The sequence below is a fragment of the Brachyhypopomus gauderio genome, chromosome 2 (genome assembly GCF_052324685.1).
Source record: "Brachyhypopomus gauderio isolate BG-103 chromosome 2, BGAUD_0.2, whole genome shotgun sequence".
NCBI classification, from domain to species: Eukaryota; Metazoa; Chordata; class Actinopteri; order Gymnotiformes; family Hypopomidae; genus Brachyhypopomus; species Brachyhypopomus gauderio.
Genome location: NC_135212.1, coordinates 21,981,829 through 22,009,576, shown reverse-complemented (window position 1 = coordinate 22,009,576; position 27,748 = coordinate 21,981,829). Strand labels below are relative to the sequence as shown.

General features: G+C 42.2%; 1 protein-coding gene across 7 annotated transcripts in view; it reads right to left on the bottom strand.

Moving 5' to 3' along the window:
* sema4ba (sema domain, immunoglobulin domain (Ig), transmembrane domain (TM) and short cytoplasmic domain, (semaphorin) 4Ba) overlaps positions 1-27,748 on the bottom strand; it is a 68,074-nt gene that overhangs the window by 28,698 nt on the left and 11,628 nt on the right. For 6 of the 7 annotated variants that reach the window (XM_076991109.1, XM_076991110.1, XM_076991111.1 and 3 more), the window contains one exon: positions 44-453. In XM_076991109.1, the coding sequence (XP_076847224.1) occupies positions 44-173 (130 nt within the window). In that variant the 5' untranslated portion in view covers positions 174-453. Of the gene's footprint in view, positions 1-43; positions 454-15,271; positions 15,447-27,748 lie in introns of those variants that run through there. The other variant, XM_076991116.1, reaches the window with a different exon arrangement.

Here is a 27,748-nt window from a genome sequence, read left to right as displayed (position 1 = left end):
TGTGTTCGTTAGCTCCTCAGGGTGTGTGTAGCACTCTGCTTACCGAAGCCAAAGCTTAGGCGTGGTGTTACGTCATCCTCTGTTCTGTGTTCTGTTGCCGCTTGAAGGGAGAGGAGGATGAGGAAGAGGAAGCAGGACAGGGAAGAAGGCCACACTGCACTTGCTGTCCGCATGCTGTTCCTCAGAGATTTTCTTTCTATAACCCTCTGGAGCTTGCAGAATGCATGAAGAATGTCTTTTCTCTCCTGTTCACCTCCTTGCCTGACTCTCCCACTGGAGATCTGCTCTGGACAGCAGACCTGCGTGCTGCGGCCGCAGGAGACCTGAGCTGTAGACGATCACCCCTACTTCACAACAGGGTCCCTCCACGAACGCAAGAGCCTCCCAGGACAGACGGCACACTCATGTCAGCCTCCATGGGTTTGGAGCATCGCTTCAGTCTTCTCAGAAATCCTGCAGGGAGGACACAAGGCAGACGACCGGTTAGTCATGCTCCGGCATGGTGAGATGGGCCTATTTATCATCCTTTAGGCCAGGCCCATCAAACCATGGGCCTGTGGAATGTGCATAGGAAACGATCGACCTGCAACTCAACACTGGACTGAGCAAGTGTACTCTTGCTGCACGCTGAGTGCCACAAGCAAGGCGTTGCTGGTGGCATCGGTTTCACAAGCATCTGCCGGTTACTAAATGAGGCGAACAATCTCTTTATATGAACCTATGCCAGATCCACACCTGGGTTTTCAGGAAATAACCTCTTGAAGAAAGAGTTCTGATCTAGGAGCAGGTTTGGGATTAGTCAGATCCTAACTGACATGCATATGAGCATGGAGCAACTGATCACCCTTTTAATTTATGATTACTGACACATATGGTCACAGATCTCAAATTTCATTATAGATATATTGAACTTATATATTTACAGGTACTAGTAATTCTGTGGAACATTAGTCACTCCAAAATCTGCAAAATCCATTCTGAAAGCACTGTTTATGAATGGATGCCCGCATACACACCCGCTTAAGAGGAGCATATCTGTAGGGCAGCAATTCAACTGTGCATTTTCACTTTGCAGCATTGAGATTAGGTTACATGCAAGATGTTTGCTTGTTTATGTGAGCGTGAGAGTGTGTGTGTGTGTGTGTGTCTATGTGGCCAGCAGCGGGGGAGGGGGTACATAATTTCCTGGAATATGTGGTTCCGAGAAGATTCACAACAAAGTTTACACAAATGTGTACTGTTGCACAGTTGGGAGTAGCAGAAGTCTACATAATATCACCATATTCTCATTGTCCTTACTGTCTAAGACAGCATGGATTAATTCTAATTCTTAATTTCTGTAACATAGAAATTGCACAAAGAAGTCACAAAATCTTCCAAAGTAAGCTATTGCTTTAAGTTAGATTCTATTCTTTAAAAAAAAAACCCATTGGCTTTAGGGTGTAGAATTCCACCGATACAATATTTCCTTAGCGTTTGTCACATCACCAAGCATATTCATAGGGCTTTACCATAAGGCAAGTGAACTGGATTGTAAATAATTTGAACGGCACGGTATTGGATAGGGGTTATACGGTTACATACTGGAAAGTGATCCTGTCGTCATGCCGATACATCATCTGGTGTGCTGAAACACTTTCCATTAGAGCTGCCTATAAGGATAGGCTTATATACTGTATATAAGGATAATCTCATTCCACCCATTTGAGGTTAGAGGTTTAATACAAAGCTGAATGATAATTAGATGACAGCTTATACAAACTGCCAACACTAAACTACTAACAAATAGAATATGGTCATAAAGACATAATGTTGTCAGAGTTGTAGCTTGAGCCAAATACATTGATATAGATATTTATGATTTCATAAGGCATGTTTTCATTATAACCAAAATAATGCAGTAAAAAGAAATAAATTAAGGTAGTAAAAAGATTGTAAGGATGCCCATATAGATCAAGAAGCCGGTTATACTGTTTTTGCCTTTTCATACTGAAGTCCCTAAGTCTAGAGAGCACAGACTCGATCACAGAATGAAAAAAAACCACCACCTACATGTTAAGCATGCATTGTTTTACAGTCTTTCCTTAAAAATGGCTTTAGTGTGACTCTCAAAAACAGGGAAACTGGGAGGACACTGGGAGGACGTTGGTAAGACACGGGGAGGACACAGGAAGGACACAGCTCTCTGACTATGCTGTGTTGAATGCTCTTGGGGCTTTTAAAGGCTATTGTTTTAACACAGGCTCCCAGCCTGTATTTACAAGACCATCTGAATTGGTGTTGACAGATCTATCAGTGTCAGAGAAGATTTGAATGTTTAAAACACATATCACTGCGCAATCCATTGTGTATTTATGAGCCAGCCCAAGGCTGTGTGAAAGTATGAAAGCGCTCAAAGCAAAACTGGAAGGGGTAGTTTCAATGTCAGAAAACGTGAATGGAAGAGTACTGTAATATAGGCCTTGTATTGCAATGCTGTCCACAAGGTTCAAATTTATCACTGGCATATTAACAAAGACCACACAGAGCTTCTAAAGAGGTTTAATAAATTATCTTAACCTTTTTGGAAAGGCACGGTTTGTCCACCTTCAGCAGAATTCCTACAATCAGTTATTTACCACCTGCACTGAGCCAAAAGAATGCAGCTTGGGCCCACAACATGCTACCAGCATTGCCAGCGCAGCTCCCAGGGTCACCTCTCCCACCCACGACCCATATGCTGAGGTGGAAGAGTGCTCTGCCCTGATCAGAGCTGTAGGCCGAGCCATATTGCTGGTGGAGTGTCACACTAAAAACATCATTAGCCCAAAGCATGGAGGCATACGGCTGTGACGTGCACACTGGCCAACGGCGGTGCACTCCTATACTTACTGAACGTGAACAAGAGGATTATGCTCTAAATGCTCTGCCTTTACGGGTTTGGATAGGCTGAGGAGCACAAAGAGTTGAGGAGTCGTAGTAAGGCGTGTCTGTTATCAGAGAGATGATATGCAGCAATATGTATGACACATCTATTTCAATAGGGAGAATGGTTCTACAGTGATAAATCAAACTGTTGTTTTGTCAGAATCCCTCTTTCCAAAGAACAGCAAGGGATTATGTGATCCTGACATTAGAGACCCTAGTCAACAAACGTGAACCTCATAGATGAATCCCTTTGCTGAACTTCGTAATGATGTCCATTTGTCCTTAAATGGAAAACTCACGACTTGCTTTGTGTCCGACTGACATCAACATCGTTGTGTAATTCTTCACTTGGGTTTCATCTCTTGAGTTTTGTAAATTGGAACAACATTTCGCCAATGGTTTGATAAGGAAACTGGAAGAAGACCACAAGCATTCAGCAAGTCTCCTGGGACACTTGCTGAAGATGGACGGCCATGAAAAAGCACAGGCTTTGTCCTCAGTCCGTGCCTTGACCCCACCCCCAGCCCTAGCTTAATGAATACTTCAGATGTTTATGGTAATACAGCCACCCATGGGATAGTTGAAGGCCAAGTGCTTCTTTAAGGAGTCTACATGAAAATTAATAGACGCTGGAGCAGATGGAGTTTGAGCCACTTTCTGGTATGCCTGTCAGTAACAAACTGAAGACCTGTCTGTCATCCACATGACACAGGTCATGTATATGGGGAAGAAGAACATTCCTCTCCTCAAGTCTGACACAGACTCTTTCTAACTGATGAATAATAGCGTCGAGCAAATACGTCATCTGGGGTAAGGCAGCTGTAAATACAGGTAGTAGGACACCTGTGTTTAAGATCTTTGATAGTGGGGCAGGGAGGGCTATCAGTGACGCACACTGCTTGTCTTCATCTTCGTCATCTTGGTCATCACCCCCTTACAAAGGTTACAGATGTGTATGCATGTGTGTGTGTGTGTGTGTGTAAGTGTGTATGTGAGTGAGAGAAATAGGCATCTGGTGTCATCCATTAGAGCACAGAGGACTACTAAAACTCGGCTGTGTACGTGGGCCAGAAAGATGACTCATGGATTTTATAAGTGCTGGTGATGAAAGTGTCTGGCACAAAAATGATCACTCACTGAGCTCAACAGGTGCTTGGGTCTGATGAGCTCAAAAGCACTTCCTGGTTGAACTTTCAGTAGCTGAATGCGACTCCATTGACAAGAGGTCTTTGACTGTCTTCCCGGCCCTGCAACAACTCCCTTAAGCACTCACAATCTTGCTCTGCTCACATCATGCTGTCTGGAAACTCTGAGTCAGTCCATGGCTGTGTCTTCTCCTGTCCTCTGCTTCTCCACAAAGCTCCCCAGACCCAGCTTAGAGTAATTAATAGCCTACTACTTCCTGGGTGATCTGGCCAGTGCTAATTACGTCCATATGCTCTTTCAAAGACCTTTAATTGCTTAATTAAAATCGTATTAAAGAGCCAAATCAAAATGGAAAGACTTCTTAGACCAGAGCTCAATCTTGAATTTGAAAATGAAGAAGAAGCAGTTTAACTCTGGAAACTCCCATGAGCCACCAGTCTGATTTTATGAGGGGCACTCTCTGGAAGAGAACCTTTAAATATTAGCTTAATGAATTGAAAGGGTCTTACTAGTGGATAAATGTAAAATATGACAAAAAGTGACAAAATATATCTTCCCTGCCTCTTCAACCCAATGCCGCTTGAATATGAGGAGTCGTAAGATGTGCAAATATTTCAAATGATGTTGCGTTTCCTTCCATTGAGAAATGTCCATAGCTGATATGGGGACTGGCGGATAAAAAGTTTACTTTACCTTTCGGATGTCTAAGGAAAAACACCCCAAACTGTGTTTCTGGATGCTGAATGGCATCTTAGCACACATTTACTGGATGGTTAGAAAAAAAAAGTTTTATGAAGTGCCTCAGAGTCATAGTTCAGGTTGTGTTTTTCTATGAGATGCAAAAGGTAATCCATAACTTTGAGAAGATTCTCACTAGGAGTATTTAATTGACACGGCCTTTCAGCACTCAATGTAAACTTAATAAAGTTCTAAAAGCACCGTTTATAAGGTCCCAGAAGCAAATGAATGGTATAAAATGCCTTATCAGAACTGAAATACCTCTTTAAGACCTCACTGAAAACCACACAGGGACCTGGCAAAGGCAATAAAACAAGAAGTGATGTGGCATTTCAGGAAGTGTGAACATAAAAAATAAGGTCATAACCTTTTCTTGATGTGTCTTTCATGATGTAGCTGGGTTTATCTAGCCTGGGACTTTTGAAGGAGTCATCAGTAGAACATCATTGCAAATGTCCTTCAGTAAGAGTGAAGGATCATGTCTCCAGTTGTCTCCTTCTTTAGCAGTCTACACCTGTCCACTGTCATGCTACTAGCAAAACATCAGCCAGGAATTAAAGCCTTAGAGTAAAGCATTGTGTGTGTTGTATAAGGAACTGCATTTTTCATCACTTTTCATTAACTTCTACTGAAACTGAATTGTCCTACGATCATGAAGCCCTTTTTATATGTTCCAGTTTTGCACAGCTCCAATTGCACAAAGGAAGTATCAAAACTTTGATACTTCACCTTGTCCATTTGCACAAAATAAGACTCTCAGGGACATGATGTGCCCTATATCAAACTGTAATTGAAGCCGCAAGCTGTGTTCTGTGTATCGTCTTCAACAAAGCCGTCTTTATTAACCACACCTTCAGATCAAATGAGCAGGACCTGGCATGCATGACCAAGGCATTTTTACATGAATAGACTTTGGCAATGCAAGATCACTATAATGATGATGCCACATAATCATCTCAAACAGTAAGCTACACTATACTTGTCAATAAATACGCTACGTTATGGGCGTTGACTATTCGATAAGCATTACATATACAGATCTATAGTTACATAGAACAAAGGATGTCCCAGATCACATCTTTGAGAAGAAGCCTATGATGTCCGCAAATGCTATGATGAGTGTTATTAAAAATAGTTCTCTTTGTAAATTTCTGTATCTCAGTGTATGTTTATTCTGTGAACATTAAGTGTTCTTAGTTCCTGGGGTAGCTGGCATTATAAAGATTCAGAGTAAATAATCAAATATTTAAATAATCAATTTTGCTTTGATATCTACACTGTACAGGAGATACTTATATTGCTTGCAACTTTGAAAACATGTTTGGACAAAAGGATTTAAAGGAATGGGTGGGCTTATGATAATATAAAAATGATTTAAACCTTGACTTTGTGTTACATGTGAAGGCTGACTATTTCTAATCCTGAAATGAGATTCAAAACAAATGATCCAATATGTTATATGCTTACAATTCCTCTTATAAAATGGTCTGATGCCCTCGAATTTGGCTACACAATCAAATCAAAATCTCCTTTTGTATGGGCAAAAGGAACTGCAAAAATTCTAACATTTCTTTGAAACCGTAAAAGTTTCTTGCATCACAGACCTCAAAAAAGTAAAGTTTACTTTCATATTAATGTTGTTGCCACTGTGCAAAATGATTTAATCTCTTACATTGAAAGCATGAAGCCACCGGGTCACTTCAATTCATTCGCCGGCTGGAGAAGCCATAAAGACAAGACTTATTATGGCTACCACAGGGCCACTTTCTGCTCAATATCCTAATGGAAACCTGGAGTAATTACAAGTGTGTCTGGAAGACTAGAAAAAGGCATAGTGGGTCTACCATACACTAACAGCAACCAAAACATCACCTACTTTCACTGAAACAGATTAATCATTTGAGTATCAACAATCCATAATGTTGCAATCACAGTACCACAAGTAATATTTCTAAAAAGCTGTTAGTTTGTTTCAGGAACTTCGTGAAGATCAAAGCCAAAAGATCCACATTCTTCCCAGTTTGTCTGAGATGGCCAGATAGTGGACTGAGGCCTACTTTTACCCTTGGAGTTTTTCTTCTTCCCCCACAAGAAGTCAGTTCAAGAAACCCAATCTCTTCCAATAAACTATTCCTGTTTAAAAGTGCACAGTGTTCAGCTATAACAATTCTACAGGTTGGCTTCAGCTTGCAGATGGTAGTTTAACCAGTCGGCTATGGGGCATTGCACAGGTGAGAGCAGCTCCAAACGGAGTCTGGACCGAGAGTAGGTCAGACTGGTTTACCACTCCACTCTCGTTCCTCAATTTCAGTTGTTCGCCTTTATCTCCCTGTGGCGGCCAAGATATATTTGTGGTGCAGGGCTGTATTGGCTGATGGGCTGCTCCAAACAGCTCATACCCATGTTTTGTTCACATCCTGTTAAATTATTTCCTCTCATTTCATTCAGTGCCCTTGCCCTCTCTGAAAATGTCAAAAAGCCTTGATCACCTCCAGGACCTAACAGCTGTAAAAACCCCAAAAGTCTTCCCAAAGACATTAACCGGTTTTCTTATTTCACATAAATAATGCTTTACCCTTTCTTCCTAGTTTTTTTTTTTTTTTTTATGAACCACACCATGTCATCATTAGCAAATCTCTCAAACAATAAATGCTAACATCTCACTGACATGAATGCATGCCTATTCCTTGTTTCTGCATCATTAGTCATAACTCACATTCCTTGAAAACAAAGCACATAGGCTTGTTTGCTATTGATGTCCAGCAGGCTAAAGAATGCTTGCATTCCTGCCCAAAATGGCTAACACAAATGCTAGCTAGCACAGGGCACTGGGAAGGATGCTAATGTTATCAATCATAGCAAAAGGTCAAGAGTGTGTGGGGAATGTGGGCGGGGTTTCATCACACATACCCCAACCAATGACAATTAGTATCTCCTCCATCATTCCCACTGCCCCGCACATTAACACAGCAGTTAGCGGCAATCTGTCTTCCAGATTTCTTCCTTTAGTATCAATTTGGAGCTTGTCTGTAACAAGCATCGCACAGACCTTTCATTGAGCTCATGGCAGAGAGTCCCTCACTGCCTCACTTGCAAATATGAAAGAGGCAACAGTATATGGAAATCATAGATGCACGCAGCTCACATAGGATGGTTATATACCGCCAGTTGGCGTATTAATTTAATTTTTAAAAAAGGTAATAAAGGAAGAAATTATTAGCTGTCACTGGACTAATTGCAGTAAAATTTAAATTGTTTGGTACTTTTATTGAAACCTAAATTGTAATTAGTCTAAAACTTTTAACTTATGTACTGTATGTGATATTTTTTAGCACTGATGTTCAATCATCATTTCCTCTCTCATATGCAATCACTGTGTTTATACTTCCTGTAGCCCACACCTCTTGCTGCAGCTGCCTGAGGTAATTACTCCCAGATCTCTGGATTTTCTGCCTTGTTCTAAGACAGATATTAGTTTGAAATTTGACTGATAAAAAGACTGACACATAAATTTGCTTTTCAGCTTAAAAAATTATATATTCACACAGCCAGTGCTTTTATTGGTAAGCCAATCTGATTAGCACCAATTGGTAAATGGAACTCTATCAAAAGTGGAAATCGAGCTCTTGAGCAAGTCAGTACATGTACTTATTTTTTTTATTTGAACATCATTGCTTCATTATATTCAACATCTAACACAAGAAAACTTTTGGCAATGCAAAATCTTGATTTTCTTTTTGGGATCAATGAATTTATCTATCAAATGAAAAAGACTATTAAATATATACTATCTGTCTGTCATAAGGAGTTTTATGGAAGGTTCACTACTGACATGCATGCTAATAGTTAGCCAAGAACTTCTAAATAGTGTCTTTAATACCACTACACATTAAACAACGCAGATTAGGCAATAAAGCAATGCAGAAGAGAAGTATGAAGAAGAGGACTCCTGACACACTCCGTCTGTGCTTGGAATGGTAAGTGTGCTCACTCTGTGCTGGCAGACTGCTGTGATGAGACACACCCACAGTGTTCAGACACAGTGAGGCCAAATATCTACAAATATTTACTACGGGGTGAACCAATTGCAACTTTGAATCCTCTTTGCTCTTTTGAACGTTTCGCATCCGTGGTGGTGTCCTTGAAACGTAGTACCTGCAAAACACATCTGTAGCACTGCAATCGCTCTGCATGCCTTTAAGAGTACAAGTGACTTTCTGATTCTTCAAGCATTCCTCTTGCTGATATAAAGTAGACTCAAGGGTGTGTGGGCCAATTACACACCCATATCTAAAGTGCCCCCCCACATTCACTCACACACACACACACACACACACACACACACACACACACACACACACACACACACACACACACACACACACACAAACAAATGTGGGTGTCTCAGTAGTAGGCTGCACATTCCAGGCCGTGTGAAGTTACCATGGCAATGGCATCTCAGCCATGTCTGTGATCCTGATAGTCCTTTATTACTTTTATATTTTGAGTATAATTCTGTCGTTCATGCATTTGTATCCTAGACAACGGGCGGTGACCCCAGAGAGTTGCCTGCCCCATAATTAATCAGACTAGTATGGGTCATGTCAATCAAAGTGACACCTTGCCCAAATCACACTTACACACTCATTGCTTCTGCCAACAAGAAAATTTACAATTCAGGTCTTGTCATGTTTGAAAGCGGATCTATGAGTTATTACTTTGCAAGCTGGCATTTTTCAAAGATATATTTTACAAAAAAATTATGCAATCCATTCAAAACAATCTAAAGGAGCTCTGAGGCTTTCTTTCTCAAATTGCTTTAAGAAGTTTGGAAATGTGAGACAGTCATATTGATCCTTAAGGCGAGACGAATTTGAAGGCCGGCTGCATCTCAGTTTCACCAGGCAGTCTGAAAGAAGGCATTTGCAGCATATCAGATGGCGCTGCCTGGCAGACTCTACCACTAAGGACTGATCTGAAATCAGTAAACTCTTGTTTTGGAAAAAAGTGATCAGCTCAAACTGAAACTTGATGAAGTTGAAAGGTATTCGATCCTTTGTGGAACAATGAATTCCATGCTAACACCCTATCACTTGGAAAAACACCAGCTCTGAAAGGGAGCTACTTTTCATTCACACCTTCACAGGGTTGAAGATCTGGTTGAATGAAGTATTGCTCATGAGATATAGCAGCATGGAACTTCTACCCGTCCATGTTGAACCATGAGCAAGTTAGGATTACTTGGTCATGGTCCCTCTACAATTTGATAAAATCCGAGGCCTTAGTCATATCCACATAGCATTTCAGCTTCCTGTATATGCAGGTGGGCACTGATGGCATGGTTAGATGGAAATGCAACGATGTGTTAAAGGCAAGCTCAGCCTTTGCTTGGATTGTCATTTAGCAAGAAGAACAGACTTGCTTTTCCAACAGCTTCATCCAATTTTTCCAGAATTGCCTTTGAGGATCCTGCTGATAACAGGTTCTAAACTATCGCACTAGGTGGGATCTAGTTTATGCTAAATCAGGCATCATGGATGGTCTTTTTATGGCATGAGATCCTTGAGTGACTTCAGAAACAAGGTCAACCATATGAGCATGTATTGCCATGTGAGTATGCAGGGACACACCATAGTGGCGTTGAAAACCAAACACCAACTGTGACTGATGATCACATTCCATCAGTTCACTGTTGCCCCTTGACACCTGTGTGTATTTACCCTCGAACAAACCAAGCGGTTTACAGCTGATGAAAGACATGTACTTATGTTCTGTGCCTGCTAAAAAGAAACAGCTCAAAAGAAATTCGCACAAAATAACAACTTCCACAACTTCCCCAGCAAGTATTTTTATAACTAGTATACTGCGTTACTCACACCAATGCTTGTGCTCCTAGATAGTTAGTATGGGGGTAGGGGTGGTCAAAGGGGGCAAATGTATATTGGTAGAGCTCAGACTCCGTAAGAGGGCTGAGGTGGAAATGCCCACTGCAGTTTTAAACAGTATATCACACTCCAGTTAAAGCAGAATTTTTGCAGGAAACAGCATACATCAAATGTAACCCCCATTTTTCATTACTTTGAAAATGCTAACTGTACTGATAGCCAGCTGTGTGATAATGATGGAAATATGAATTACAATAGCAGCCTGGCAATGTTATGGCTTCCTGGAGCTGAGCAGTGCATATGATCAACTAAATTCAATTACAATGTCAGTCAAAATATCAACTATGATGCATTTTCCTGGCCAGGATCTGGTAATGCTCAGTAAAAAAAAACTTTATAAATAAGAAAAAAAGATGAACACTGTCTCCCTACAGGCCATACTATTAAAAAAAGAACAGCTACTCAGTGTGTGAAACAGGGGCCCTCGGCCCTCTGCCCCTGGGTCTAAAGCCGTCATATCTGTGATATGTTGTAATAAATTATTCAGCATGTACTCTCACCCTTTCACTCTACATCTCCAAACACTTGTGACAACTGCCTGCTTTTCTTTTAGTTTTTAGTCTGTTGCCAACTTCAGACTTGTTGTTCCAGCTGGCTTCCCCAGTCCCCGCTGCCTCGTGTAAGGTAGATGTTTTAGCATTGGTAATGTAATAAAGGACCCCAGTGCCATACAAAGAGACAGTAGCACTGATTGGAACTGCTGGATTCATTGATCTGCACTGAACTGAAATGAATTGAACAGAACTGGCACTCCACTGAACTAAACTGAACCGCACCGAATTACACTGACTTAATTGCACTACTCTGAACTGAATTGTTCTGCACTGCACTGAGCTGAATTGATCTGCACTGCACTGAACTGCACTGCACTAGACTTTGGATCTAGGCAACTTCAGCACTGTCATAAAGACTAGCTGGAAGAGGCTTCATGATAGGTTGTCAAAGACTTCTTATTGTGAGCTGTTAAATATTACAACATAATACACTGATGCGAAAGCCTTTGATGTAATGAGAGAGAAAGAGAAAGAGAGAGAGAGAGAGAGAGAGAGAGCATTGATAGCAAGAGGTTAAATTTGCTACAAAAACTATATATAGCTATATATATGTTTACATATATTTACATAGTTTTGCATCATCAAGAAACATTAAATGAGAAATGTCTCCCAGTTTTACAAATGCTAAAGTTGACATTTGACAACTACAACCCTCACAGAAGCCACCATGCTCACCTTACAAGACAGTACAGCATATCGCCCTAATACAAAAACACAGACAGACTCAAATTCAGCAGAAATCTCAATATTTCAAAATCTCAATCTTCTATTCTTATTATGATTTGCAAAATAAGCATTATTGATGATTTGCTGGAGATATTAGAAAAGTCCATGCATTTCATAAATAAATCCATTTTACTGATTATACTGTAGGGGATGGGGGTGATAGATAGATAGATAGATAGATAGATAGATAGATAGATAGATAGATAGATAGATAGATAGATAGATAGATAGATAGATAGATAGATAGATAGAGGGGAGGGAGAGAAAGAGAAAGACACAGAGAGAGAAAGAGGTAGGGAGAGAGAGGGAGGGAGAGAGAGAGAGAAACATTCCACTCTAGATTCCTCCTCTATTTAAATATAACTCCCAATTCCAAAGTTCCTTCTGCCTCCCTCTGCCCTACTCTTCTCTCCCTCTGCTATCAGCAGGCTTTCCTAACACATGATCACATGACTGAGGCACATTCTCCTTCTCGTGCACCGTCATGGACTGCACATGCTCTAAATCATGGGGCCTGTCCATCAGAACCGAACTGAAGCCTTCTGGCTTAGATTAAAGAAGAAAGAAGCAGGCTAACTGACGAAATAAGGCGTGTCCAATGAGAGTGGCTGTGTGTCATGTATCACACCACAAGCAGAGTGAGGGAGACATGCCATGGTGGAAACACGTAGACAGTGCAGGACACAACCTGGGATGCTCTGAGATATCAGATCACTGCATACGTGTGTGTGTGTGTTTGTGTGTGTGTGTGTGTTTGCATGTTCTTATGTGTGGGTGGGGTGGGATTGAGCAGGAGGCCTATTAATCAGACCCAGACCATCAATGGTCTAAATATACTGAATATTCTGCACCCTACTACACATACCTACAGTTGATGAGCTGCCTGCACACATAGGAATGCACATCGCATTCATATCCAAGCATTCGAACGCACATACATACATTCATACACGAACGCACATGAAAGTCTTGGAAGCCGGTCATTGACATTCAAAAGGCCAAAAACAGACCTGAATAAATCAAGTTTCATGGCCACTCAAGAGCAGGTGAGAGCATAGAAAAGGCAGCGGAACGCAACACTGTCCTAGCGCAGATGTGAGAAACACGCTGTCCTAGCGCAGATGTGAGAAACACGCTGTCCTAGCGCAGATGTGAGAAACACGCTGTCCTAGCGCAGATGTGAGAAACACGCTGTCCTAGCGCAGATGTGAGAATCACGCTGTCCTAGCGCAGATGTGAGAATCACGCTGTCCTAGCGCAGATGTGAGAAACACGCTGTCCTAGCGCAGATGTGAGAAACACGCTGTCCTAGCGCAGATGTGAGAAACACGCTGTCCTAGCGCAGATGTGAGAAACACGCTGTCCTAGCGCAGATGTGAGAAACACGCTGTCCTAGCGCAGATGTGAGAAACACACTGTCCTAGCGCAGATGTGAGAAACACACTGTCCTAGCGCAGATGTGAGAAACACACTGTCCTAGCGCAGATGTGAGAAACACACTGTCCTAGCGCAGATGTGAGAAACACACTGCATTTGATCAGAATTTTCATCCCTTCCAACGACTTCAGAAGCTTGTGTACAATTCAAATAAGGTTGAGGGTGCATAATGTCAAAGCCTCAGGGACTGTCATGTCGACACTCCCAGAGAAGTCAGCACACTGATTCCAGGCTCCCGAGTTTTGGCTTTGCTCCAGCAGTCCGTGCTCATTTCCCATATCCCACTCCCGTGGGACTGCACTGAGAAACCCAGAGGAGGCCTCTGCTCTGACGTCCCAACAACACGCCTGCTTGTCCCGGTTCCCAGCAGCGAGCGCACAGTGAGTCCCCACCCTCACGGCCCGAAAGCCTGACCCATGTGCTCCCAGAGATGGGACTGCTGTTTGGGCCCCGCCCACCCCTCCCACACCCCAGCCCTTCTGTTCCCATCGTTTGCCAAGCTGAAGCTGAGAGCTGCTTGATCTGACGCCTCGCAGCAGTTTGCCAGGAGCTCTGCTGCATCATAGAGTTTGCAGGGCAGGGCAGCGTGATGCCATGCTTGCTAACATAAGTAAACATGGCTGGAGAAATTGTGGTTAAGTACTGTAGACAGACAGCAATCACAGCTCCCTGTAGTTAACAGGTTGGGTGTGTGTGTGTGTGTGTGTGTGTGTGTATGGGAGCTGACCATGTTTAGTTACACTCCTGGATCTTTACGACCTAGTGTGCCAATCCGATTTGTTTGTCTCTTGCACAAAATGCAAAGAGCGGCGGATAAATGAAATACCCCCTCATGCCAGGAAGGAGAAGCCAAAATCTGAAGCTTCACACTATGTCCAGAGAAATAGCTAAGGCCACTTTTTGAAGCAGAGCTAAATGATGCATGTGCAATGGTTGGTGCTCCAGAAATAGAGAGGGCTCCCTGCCTTTCCTACATGCTGTATACCACAGTCTGGCTCTTGTTCTGGTTAATTAATTCCTATTAATAGCTGTCACTGGTTTTCAGTATTACACAGTTCATTCTAAACCTTTCCCCATTTCTAAAGGTTCTCTCCTCTCACTGCGGTTGGACTGTTCTGTGCATGAGAGGAAGAGCTGTAGCCATAGATTTACACTATTGACATAGCAGGCACCATGTTTTAACAACTAGCCAAACTTCTTTTGACAGCTTCATACAGCAAAGAGCATTGTCCAGGCTCAGAGAACCCCAATCCTATAGCCAGCTGCTGTTTTTACCGGAGAGACCCAGTAAAAACACATGGGCGAGGTTATCAGTGATGTTTCTCTTCCTGTCTCTCTCTGTCTCTCTATATCTCCCTCTCTCTATCCCTCTCTCCCTGTCTCACTCTGTCTCTCTCTCTCCACATTTCCACTGACGCACTTTTCTGCTGTGCTCTGCTTTTTAATTTTCCATCTTTCATCTTTTCTTCCAGAATGAACTAGACATTAGACATTCTTCTTCATCCCTGTGAAGGTCTTTTAACAGTGTCTTGTCGAGGACAAATGCTATCTATCTTTAACATAGTAGTTTTAGCATTTGCTACAGGTCCCTATAGTTTACGGCCTACTGACAGGTCGTCCATGGCCAGCTGTCCAAATAAAAATACCAGAAAAACCATCAGGCAAAAAAAAAGAAAGTAAAACTGTTGGGTCAGTCTGGAGATTTCCCGAGATTCAGTCTTACGCTCGTGTTTATCACCAGTCACAAAGAACAGGAATACATGAAAAAATAAAACAAAGGTTTAAAATGACTCAACTCAGAACTCGAGTTCTACTCACGTGAACGTCCTTGGATTTGGTTTTCCATGAATATTAACTCGAGTACTCGGAAGGCAATAAAACATTTAAAAAGTGATATCCCTTTTGAGGAATCATCTTCTCATACATGCAGACATAGTGCATGCAGCTGTATCTGTGATTCTCAGTGACTGGCAAAGAAAAGCACTTTTTCAACTAATACCTGAAGCTCTATATGAACCCGAAACCCCCCCCCCCCCCCCCCCCCACACACACACACACACACAGACATCCTGTGGTGGCTTAACCCCAAACAGTCTGTCTGGAGACGGTACAGCCGCATGAAGTAAAGTGAGCTCTGCGCGGTCTAAGACGCCCGCCTCTGCTCTCCTTCTCTTCTTCCCGCCCCGTGTGTGAGAAGCCACATCGGCACCAGGAGTTCATGGAAAGTTCCTGATCTCAGCGAGCAAGCGACAGTGCACCGGCTGACACTCGCTGCCGTCTGCGTGCTCGGTCACCGGCCGGAGGGGGGGCCCTGTGAACGCGTCAGTGTGCGTGCGTCTCTGCAAGCTCAGGCAGTAAGACAGCTCCGTCTCGGGTAATAACAACACCTCTGTACTGTAGAGGAGCCAGTGTCAACTCTAACACACCCTGGTAAATTGCAGCTTTCTCACATAAGGAACTGGTGTGTTAGAGCCACGGACGCACCAAACAGCCCCCCTCTCCCCCCACAACCCCCATATTTCCACAGAAGCTAGCTGCACTCACTGCTCTGGTCCAATCATCTTGCAGATAAGCTCTTAACACAGGGAGGCTGTCTTATGTCAGAGCCACTACCAAACACCCCCCCCCCACACACACACACACCAACTCCAGATTTGAAGTGAACCTTCACAACAACAAACCCGACGTAGCAGGGGCTATGGCACTCCCCCAGCAGGTCATAACAGGAGAAGGACTGCCTCTTAAACCCCCCCATTCAACACACTAAACAAACACCCCGTGGACCAGGATCAATCATTATGTTGGCTTGACAAAGCCAACATTCTGTTATCCGATTTCTTTTTATTATTATTATTATTATTCCGCATCAAATTTCGACACTTTTCACAGGTCACAGTTTTTTAGCTAGAACCTTGAAATTTGGCAGGATCGCAGATCTCATACGGGAATAGTGTGCTTGTGCTTTTGGGACATATTGGACATACGGTGTCCGCAGGACAAGTCCTCAAAGTGGACTTTTCCCCATAGGGAATGAATGGCGGAATGTTCAGAAATGTCCCCAGTTAGAGTGTGCTGTCATGAAAAATCATCAAAAATCTCCTGGATAAACAGCTGTAAATTCCTTCCACTTTCATCTAGAAACTCCATTTAAATTTTAAATGGGAGAGAAACTTGTCCTTTCTGTTAAACCAAGATATCTAATCATTTGATCAATTACTTTTAGAGTTATGAGCATTTGTTTGGCATTAGACACAAAAAACGGCCCCATTAACTCCCATGTTAATTTCTCAACATCAGAATTGGATTTTCACAATTTGCCTCTATATTTAACTTGTCATAAATCAGACAATATTGGGTCAAACAACACACAAATTACATCAAAATGATCCGCCAGGGGTCCTCTCTCAGACAATATCTTCAGTTAAGCAATAAGTTAAACAGGTACCGAACTACAACCGTTTGTTCGGAGGGTGCAAATCACATTCTAGAGTGGCAGAGACAGTGTCAGTTAAGGGATTTTTCACAATTTGCCTCTGTTTTTAACTTGTCATAAATCAGACAATATTGGGTCAAACAACACACAAATTACATCAAAATGATCAGCCAGGGGTCCTCTCTCATACAATATTTTCGGTTAAGCGATAAGTTAAACAGGTCCCGAACTACAACCGTTTGTTCGGAGGGTGCAAATCACATTAAACAAGGCTTCTCAACTCAGACAAGCAGAGATAGTGACAGTTATTTTGAATGTCTCTCCCCCTCCCCCCACACACGCACGTCCACATACAAACATGTTCCTCATACCCACTCCACACAGACACACACAGCCTTCAACATCATTTAGCAGGATGTCAACATTTAAACAGCCTTTAACATCATTTAACATTGATAACATTAAAACAACCTTTAACATCATTTAGCAGGTTATCAACATTTAAACAGCCTTCAACATCATTTAGCAGGATGTCAACATTCAAACAATCTTTAACATCATTTAACAGTGATAACATTAAAACAACCTTTAACATTATTTAGCAGGTTATCAACATTTAAACAACCTTTAACATCCTTTAACAAGTTATCAACATTTACACAACCTTTAATATCATTTAGCAGATTATCAACATTTAAACAGCCTTCAACATCATTTAACAACAGCCTTTAACATTAGGTCAATGGAGCAGATGGAGCAGAGGTGCAGATGGAGCAGAGGGGCAGATGGGGCAGATAGAGCAGAGGGGCAGATGGAGCATAGGGGCTGATGGGGCAAAGGGGCAGATGGAGCAGAGGGGCAGATGGAGCAGAGGGGCAGATGGGCAGCAGTGATAACATTTAAACAACCTTTAACATTATTTAACAGGTTTATCAACATTTAAACAACCTTTAACATTCTTTAGCAGGTTATCAACATTTAAACAGCCTTCATCATCATTTAGCAAGATGTCAACATTTAAACAACCTTTAACATTATTTAGCAGGTTATCAACATTTAAACAACCTTTAACATTATTTAGCAGGTTATCAACATTTAAACAACCTTTAACATCATTTTAACATTAATAACAAAACAACCTTTAACATTAGGTCATCAACATTCAAAACAGCCTTTTTAGCTGCTTTGTCAAGCCAACATAAAGTTTGTTCCACGAACTTTGCCTTTCTAGTATTATATTGTACTTCTTCCATTCCGATTTTCGGTCATTTTCACAGGTCACAGTTTTTGAGCTAGAACCTTGAAAATTTGCAGGTTCGCAGATCTCATTGGGAAGAAGTGTGCTTGTGCTTTTGGGACATGTGGGACATACGGTGTCCTCAGGACAAGTCCTCAAAGTGGACATTACCCCCATAGGGAGTGAATGGCGGCCTGTTCAGAAATGTCCCCAGTTAGAGTGTGCTGTCATGAAAAATCATCAAAAATCTCCTGGATAAACTGCTGTAAAATCCTGAAACGTTCACCTAGAAGCTCCATTTAAATTTTAAATGGGAGAGACACTTGTCCTCTCTGGCACGCCGAGATATCTAATCATTTGATGAATTAGTTTTAGAGTTATGAGCATTTGTTTGGCACCAGACACAGAAAACTGCCCCATTGGCCCCCATATAAATGTATGAGAATCAGAATCAGCTTTGTTGAGATTTTTGTGTGTTTTTAACTTGCCATAAATCAGTCATTTTAGGGTCAAACCACACCAAAATATATCAAAATCATCAGCAAGGGGTCCTCTCTCACACAATCTCTTCGGTGAAGCGATAAGTTAAATGGGTCCCGAACTACGACCGTTTGTTCGGAGGGTGCAAATCACATAAAACAAGGCTTCCCCACACAGAGTGGCAGTTATTTTTGAATGTCTCTCCCCCTCCCCCACACACGCACGCGCACACACCTGCATCTCTCTCATACCCACTCCACACAGTCAAACACATATACACCACAGACACACACACACACATACATGCAGATGGGGCAGATGGAGTAGAGGGGGCAGATGGAGCAGAGGGGGCAGATGGAGCAGAGGGGCAGATGAGGGTGAGGGGCAAATGGGGCAGATAGAGCAGATGGAGCAGAGGGGGAGATGGAGCAGAGGGGCGAAGGGGCAGATGGAGCAGAGGGGCAGATGGAGCAGAGGGGCTGATGGGGCAAAGGGGCAGAAGGAGCCGAGGGGGAGATGGAGCAGAGGGGCGAAGGGGCAGATGGAGCAGAGGGGCAGATGGAGCAGAGAGGTGAAGGGGCAGAGGGGCTGATGGGGCAGAGGGGCTGATGGGGCAAAGGGGCAGATGGAGCAGATGGGGCAGGGGGGCAGATGGAGCAGAGGGGCAGATGGGCAGCAGTGATAACATTTAAACAACCTTTAACATTATTTAACAGGTTTATCAACGTTTAAACAACCTTTAACATTCTTTAGCAAGTTATCAACATTTAAACAACCTTTAACATCATTTAGCAGATAATCAACATTTAAACAACCTTCAACATCATTTAGCAGGATGTCAACATTTAAACAACCTTTAACATCATTTAACATTGATAACATTAAAACAACCTTCAACATTATTTAGCAGGTTATCAACATTTAAACAACCTTTAACATCATTTTAACATTAATAACATTAAAACAACCTTTAACATTAGGTCATCAAACATTCAAAACAGCCTTTTTAGCTGCTTTGTCAAGCCAACATAAAGTTTGTTCACGAACTTTGCCTTTCTAGTATTATATTGTACTTCTTCCATTCAGATTTTCGGTCATTTTCACAGGTCACAGTTTTTGAGCTAGAACCTTGAAAATTTGCAGGTTCGCAGATCTCATTGGTAAGAAGTGTGCTTGTGCTTTTGGGACATGTGGGACATACGGTGTCCTCAGGACAAGTCCTCAAAGTGGACATTACCCCCATAGGGAGTGAATGGCGGCCTGTTCAGAAATGTCCCCAGTTAGAGTGTGCTGTCATGAAAAATCATCAAAAATCTCCTGGATAAACTGCTGTAAAATCCTGAAACGTTCACCTAGAAGCTCCATTTAAATTTTAAATGGGAGAGAAACTTGTCCTCTCTGGCACGCCGAGATATCTAATCATTTGATGAATTAGTTTTAGAGTTATGAGCATTTGTTTGGCACCAGACACAGAAAACTGCCCCATTGGCCCCCATATAAATGTATGAGAATCAGAATCAGCTTTGTTGAGATTTTTGTGTGTTTTTAACTTGTCATAAGTCAGTCATTTTGGGGTCAAACCACACAAAAATATATCAAAATCATCTGCAAGGGGTCCTCTCTCACACAATCTCTTCGGTGAAACCATAAGTTAAATGGGTCCCGAACTACGACCGTTTGTTCGGAGGGTGCAAATCACATAAAACAAGGCTTCCCCACACAGAGTGGCAGTTATTTTTGAATGTCTCTCCCCCTCCCCCACACACGCACGCGCACACACCTGCATCTCTCTCATACCCACTCCACACAGTCAAACACATATACACCACACAGACACACACACATACATACATGCAGATGGGGCAGATGGAGTAGAGGGGGCAGATGGAGTAGAGGGGGCAGATGGAGCAGAGGGGCAGATGAGGGTGAGGGGCAAATGGGGCAGATAGAGCAGATGGAGCAGAGGGGGAGATGGAGCAGAGGGGCGAAGGGGCAGATGGAGCAGAGGGGCAGATGGAGCAGAGGGGCTGATGGGGCAAAGGGGCAGATGGAGCAGAGGGGCAGAAGGAGCCGAGGGGGAGATGGAGCAGAGGGGCGAATGGGCAGATGGAGCAGAGGTGCAGATGGGGCAGAGGGGCAGATGGAGCAGAGGGGCAGATAGGGCAGAAGGGTGAAGGGGCAGATGGAGCAGAGGGGCTGATGGGGCAAAAGGGCAGATGGAGCACAGGGGCAGATGGGGCAGGGGGGCAGATGGAGCAGAGGGGCAAATGGAGCAGAGGGGCAGATGGGCAGCAGTGATAACATTTAAACAACCTTTAACATTATTTAACAGGTTTATCAACATTTAAACAACCTTTAACATTCTTTAGCAAGTTATCAACATTACAACAACCTTTAACATCATTTAGCAGGTTATCAACATTTAAACAACCTTTAACATTATTTAGCAGGTTATCAACATTTAAACAACCTTTAACATCATTTTAACATTAATAACAAAACAACCTTTAACATTAGGTCAATGGAGCAGATGGAGCAGAGGGGCAGATGGAGCAGAGGGGCAGCTGGGGCAGAGGGGCGAAGGGGCAGATGGAGTAGAGGGGGCAGATGGAGCAGAGGGGCAGATGGAGCAGAGGGGCAAATGGGGCAGAGGGGTGAAGGGGCAGATGGGGCAGGGGGGCAGATGGAGCAGAGGGGCAAATGGAGCAGAGGGGCAGATGGGCAGCAGTGATAACATTTAAACAACCTTTAACATTATTTAACAGGTTTATCAACATTTAAACAACCTTTAACATTCTTTAGCAAGTTATCAACATTTAAACAACCTTTAACATCATTTAGCAGAAAATCAACATTTAAACAACCTTCAACATCATTTAGCAGGATGTCAACATTTAAACAACTTTTAACATCATTTAACATTGATAACATTAAAACAACCTTCAACATTATTTAGCAGGTTATCAACATTTAAACAACCTTTAACATGATTTTAACATTAATAACATAAAAACAACCTTTTAACATTAGGTCATCAACATTCGAAACAGCCTTTTAGCTGCTTTGTCAAGCCAACATAAAGTTTGTTCACGAACTTTGCCTTTCTAGTATTATATTGTACTTCTTCCATTCCGATTTTCGGTCATTTTCACAGGTCACAGTTTTTGAGCTAGAACCTTGAAAATTTGCAGGTTCGCAGATCTCATTGGGAAGAAGTGTGCTTGTGCTTTTGGGACATGTGGGACATACGGTGTCCTCAGGACAAGTCCTCAAAGTGGACATTACCCCCATAGGGAGTGAATGGCGGCCTGTTCAGAAATGTCCCCAGTTAGAGTGTGCTGTCATGAAAAATCATCAAAAATCTCCTGGATAAACTGCTGTAAAATCCTGAAACGTTCACCTAGAAGCTCCATTTAAATTTTAAATGGGAGAGACACTTGTCCTCTCTGGCACGCCGAGATATCTAATCATTTGATGAATTAGTTTTAGAGTTATGAGCATTTGTTTGGCACCAGACACAGAAAACTGCCCCATTGGCCCCCATATAAATGTATGAGAATCAGAATCAGCTTTGTTGAGATTTTTGTGTGTTTTTAACTTGCCATAAATCAGTCATTTTAGGGTCAAACCACACCAAAATATATCAAAATCATCAGCAAGGGGTCCTCTCTCACACAATCTCTTCGGTGAAGCGATAAGTTAAATGGGTCCCGAACTACGACCGTTTGTTCGGAGGGTGCAAATCACATAAAACAAGGCTTCCCCACACAGAGTGGCAGTTATTTTTGAATGTCTCTCCCCCTCCCCCACACACGCACGCGCACACACCTGCATCTCTCTCATACCCACTCCACACAGTCAAACACATATACACCACAGACACACACACACACATACATGCAGATGGGGCAGATGGAGTAGAGGGGGCAGATGGAGCAGAGGGGGCAGATGGAGCAGAGGGGCAGATGAGGGTGAGGGGCAAATGGGGCAGATAGAGCAGATGGAGCAGAGGGGGAGATGGAGCAGAGGGGCGAAGGGGCAGATGGAGCAGAGGGGCAGATGGAGCAGAGGGGCTGATGGGGCAAAGGGGCAGAAGGAGCCGAGGGGGAGATGGAGCAGAGGGGCGAAGGGGCAGATGGAGCAGAGGGGCAGATGGAGCAGAGAGGTGAAGGGGCAGAGGGGCTGATGGGGCAGAGGGGCTGATGGGGCAAAGGGGCAGATGGAGCAGATGGGGCAGGGGGGCAGATGGAGCAGAGGGGCAGATGGGCAGCAGTGATAACATTTAAACAACCTTTAACATTATTTAACAGGTTTATCAACGTTTAAACAACCTTTAACATTCTTTAGCAAGTTATCAACATTTAAACAACCTTTAACATCATTTAGCAGATAATCAACATTTAAACAACCTTCAACATCATTTAGCAGGATGTCAACATTTAAACAACCTTTAACATCATTTAACATTGATAACATTAAAACAACCTTCAACATTATTTAGCAGGTTATCAACATTTAAACAACCTTTAACATCATTTTAACATTAATAACATTAAAACAACCTTTAACATTAGGTCATCAAACATTCAAAACAGCCTTTTTAGCTGCTTTGTCAAGCCAACATAAAGTTTGTTCACGAACTTTGCCTTTCTAGTATTATATTGTACTTCTTCCATTCAGATTTTCGGTCATTTTCACAGGTCACAGTTTTTGAGCTAGAACCTTGAAAATTTGCAGGTTCGCAGATCTCATTGGTAAGAAGTGTGCTTGTGCTTTTGGGACATGTGGGACATACGGTGTCCTCAGGACAAGTCCTCAAAGTGGACATTACCCCCATAGGGAGTGAATGGCGGCCTGTTCAGAAATGTCCCCAGTTAGAGTGTGCTGTCATGAAAAATCATCAAAAATCTCCTGGATAAACTGCTGTAAAATCCTGAAACGTTCACCTAGAAGCTCCATTTAAATTTTAAATGGGAGAGAAACTTGTCCTCTCTGGCACGCCGAGATATCTAATCATTTGATGAATTAGTTTTAGAGTTATGAGCATTTGTTTGGCACCAGACACAGAAAACTGCCCCATTGGCCCCCATATAAATGTATGAGAATCAGAATCAGCTTTGTTGAGATTTTTGTGTGTTTTTAACTTGTCATAAGTCAGTCATTTTGGGGTCAAACCACACAAAAATATATCAAAATCATCTGCAAGGGGTCCTCTCTCACACAATCTCTTCGGTGAAACCATAAGTTAAATGGGTCCCGAACTACGACCGTTTGTTCGGAGGGTGCAAATCACATAAAACAAGGCTTCCCCACACAGAGTGGCAGTTATTTTTGAATGTCTCTCCCCCTCCCCCACACACGCACGCGCACACACCTGCATCTCTCTCATACCCACTCCACACAGTCAAACACATATACACCACACAGACACACACACATACATACATGCAGATGGGGCAGATGGAGTAGAGGGGGCAGATGGAGTAGAGGGGGCAGATGGAGCAGAGGGGCAGATGAGGGTGAGGGGCAAATGGGGCAGATAGAGCAGATGGAGCAGAGGGGGAGATGGAGCAGAGGGGCGAAGGGGCAGATGGAGCAGAGGGGCAGATGGAGCAGAGGGGCTGATGGGGCAAAGGGGCAGATGGAGCAGAGGGGCAGAAGGAGCCGAGGGGGAGATGGAGCAGAGGGGCGAATGGGCAGATGGAGCAGAGGTGCAGATGGGGCAGAGGGGCAGATGGAGCAGAGGGGCAGATAGGGCAGAAGGGTGAAGGGGCAGATGGAGCAGAGGGGCTGATGGGGCAAAAGGGCAGATGGAGCACAGGGGCAGATGGGGCAGGGGGGCAGATGGAGCAGAGGGGCAAATGGAGCAGAGGGGCAGATGGGCAGCAGTGATAACATTTAAACAACCTTTAACATTATTTAACAGGTTTATCAACATTTAAACAACCTTTAACATTCTTTAGCAAGTTATCAACATTACAACAACCTTTAACATCATTTAGCAGGTTATCAACATTTAAACAACCTTTAACATTATTTAGCAGGTTATCAACATTTAAACAACCTTTAACATCATTTTAACATTAATAACAAAACAACCTTTAACATTAGGTCAATGGAGCAGATGGAGCAGAGGGGCAGATGGAGCAGAGGGGCAGCTGGGGCAGAGGGGCGAAGGGGCAGATGGAGTAGAGGGGGCAGATGGAGCAGAGGGGCAGATGGAGCAGAGGGGCAAATGGGGCAGAGGGGTGAAGGGGCAGATGGGGCAGGGGGGCAGATGGAGCAGAGGGGCAAATGGAGCAGAGGGGCAGATGGGCAGCAGTGATAACATTTAAACAACCTTTAACATTATTTAACAGGTTTATCAACATTTAAACAACCTTTAACATTCTTTAGCAAGTTATCAACATTTAAACAACCTTTAACATCATTTAGCAGAAAATCAACATTTAAACAACCTTCAACATCATTTAGCAGGATGTCAACATTTAAACAACTTTTAACATCATTTAACATTGATAACATTAAAACAACCTTCAACATTATTTAGCAGGTTATCAACATTTAAACAACCTTTAACATGATTTTAACATTAATAACATAAAAACAACCTTTTAACATTAGGTCATCAACATTCGAAACAGCCTTTTAGCTGCTTTGTCAAGCCAACATAAAGTTTGTTCACGAACTTTGCCTTTCTAGTTATTATTATTATTATTATTATTCTATTCCATTTTTCGACACTTTTCACAGGTCACAGTTTTTTAGCTAGAACCTTGAAATTTGGCAGGATCGCAGATCTCATACGGGAATAGTGTGCTTGTGCTTTTGGGACATATTGGACATACGGTGTCCGCAGGACAAGTCCTCAAAGTGGACATTTCCCCATAGGGAATGAATGGCGGAATGTTCAGAAACGTCCCCAGTTAGAGTGTGCAGTCATGAAAAATCATCAAAAATCTTCTGGATAAACAGCTGTAAATTCTTTCCACTTTCATCTAGAAACTCCATTTAAATTTTAAATGGGAGAGAAACTTGTCCTTTCTGTTAAACCAAGATATCTAATCATTTGATCAATTACTTTTAGAGTTATGAGCATTTGTTTGGCATTAGACACAAAAAACTGCCCCATTAACTCCCATGTTAATTTCTCAACATCAGAATTGGATTTTCACAATTTGCCTCTATATTTAACTTGTCATAAATCAGACAATATTGGGTCAAACAACACAGAAGTTACATCAAAATGATCCGCCAGGGGTCCTCTCTCATACAATATCTTCAGTTAAGCAATAAGTTAAACAGGTCCCGAACTACAACCGTTTGTTCGGAGGGTGCAAATCACATTCTAGAGTGGCAGAGACAGTGTGTCAGTTAAGGGATTTTTCACAATTTGCCTCTGTTTTTAACTTGTCATAAATCAGACAATATTGGGTCAAACAACACACAAATTACATCAAAATGATCAGCCAGGGGTCCTCTCTCATACAATATTTTCGGTTAAGCAATAAGTTAAACAGGTCCCGAACTACAACCGTTTGTTCGGAGGGTGCAAATCACATTAAACAAGCAGAGATAGTGACAGTTATTTTGAATGTCTCTCCTCCTCCCCCCACACACGCACGTCCACATACAAACATGTTCCTCATACCCACTCCACACAGACACACACAGCCTTCAACATCATTTAGCAGGATGTCAACATTTAAACAACCTTTAACATCATTTAACATTGATAACATTAAAACAACCTTTAACATTATTTAGCAGGTTATCAACATTTAAACAACCTTTAACATCATTTAGCAGGTTTTCAACATTTAAACTGCCTTCAACATCATTTAGCAGGATGTCAACATTTAAACAACCTTTAACATCATTTAGCAGGTTATCAACATTTAAACAGCCTTCAACATCATTTAGCAGGATGTCAACATTCAAACAATCTTTAACATCATTTAACAGTGATAACATTAAAACAACCTTTAACATTATTTAGCAGGTTATCAACATTTAAACAACCTTTAACATTATTTAGCAGGTTATCAACATTTAAACAACCTTTAATATCATTTAGCAGATTATCAACATTTAAACAGCCTTCAACATCATTTAACAACAGCCTTTAACATTAGGTCAATGGAGCAGATGGAGCAGAGGTGCAGATGGAGCAGAGGGGCTGATGGGGCAGAGGGGCTGATGGGCAGCAGTGATAACATTTAAACAACCTTTAACATTATTTAACAGGTTTATCAACATTTAAACAACCTTTAACATTCTTTAGCAAGTTATCAACATTAAAACAACCTTTAACATCATTTAGCAGGTTATCAACATTTAAACAGCCTTCATCATCATTTAGCAAGATGTCAACATTAAAACAACCTTTAACATTATTTAGCAGGTTATCAACATTTAAACAACCTTTAACATTATTTAGCAGGTTATCAACATTTAAACAACCTTTAACATCATTTTAACATTAATAACATTAAAACAACCTTTAACATTAGGTCATCAACATTCCAAACAGCCTTTTTAGCTGCTTTGTCAAGCCAACATAAAGTTTGTTCCACGAACTTTGCCTTTCTAGTATTATATTGTACTTCTTCCATTCCTATTTTCGGTCATTTTCACAGGTCACAGTTTTTGAGCTAGAACCTTGAAAATTTGCAGGTTCGCAGATCTCATTGGTAAGAAGTGTGCTTGTGCTTTTGGGACATGTGGGACATACGGTGTCCTCAGGACAAGTCCTCAAAGTGGACATTACCCCCATAGGGAGTGAATGGCGGCCTGTTCAGAAATGTCCCCAGTTAGAATGTGCTGTCATGAAAAATCATCAAAAATCTCCTGGATAAACTGCTGTAAAATCCTGAAACGTTCACCTAGAAGCTCCATTTAAATTTTAAATGGGAGAGAAACTTGTCCTCTCTGGCACGCCGAGATATCTAATCATTTGATGAATTAATTTTAGAGTTATGAGCATTTGTTTGGCACCAGACACAGAAAACTGCCCCATTGGCCCCCATATAAATGTATGAGAATCAGAATCAGCTTTGTTGAGATTTTTGTGTGTTTTTAACTTGCCATAAATCAGTCATTTTAGGGTCAAACCACACCAAAATATATCAAAATCATCAGCAAG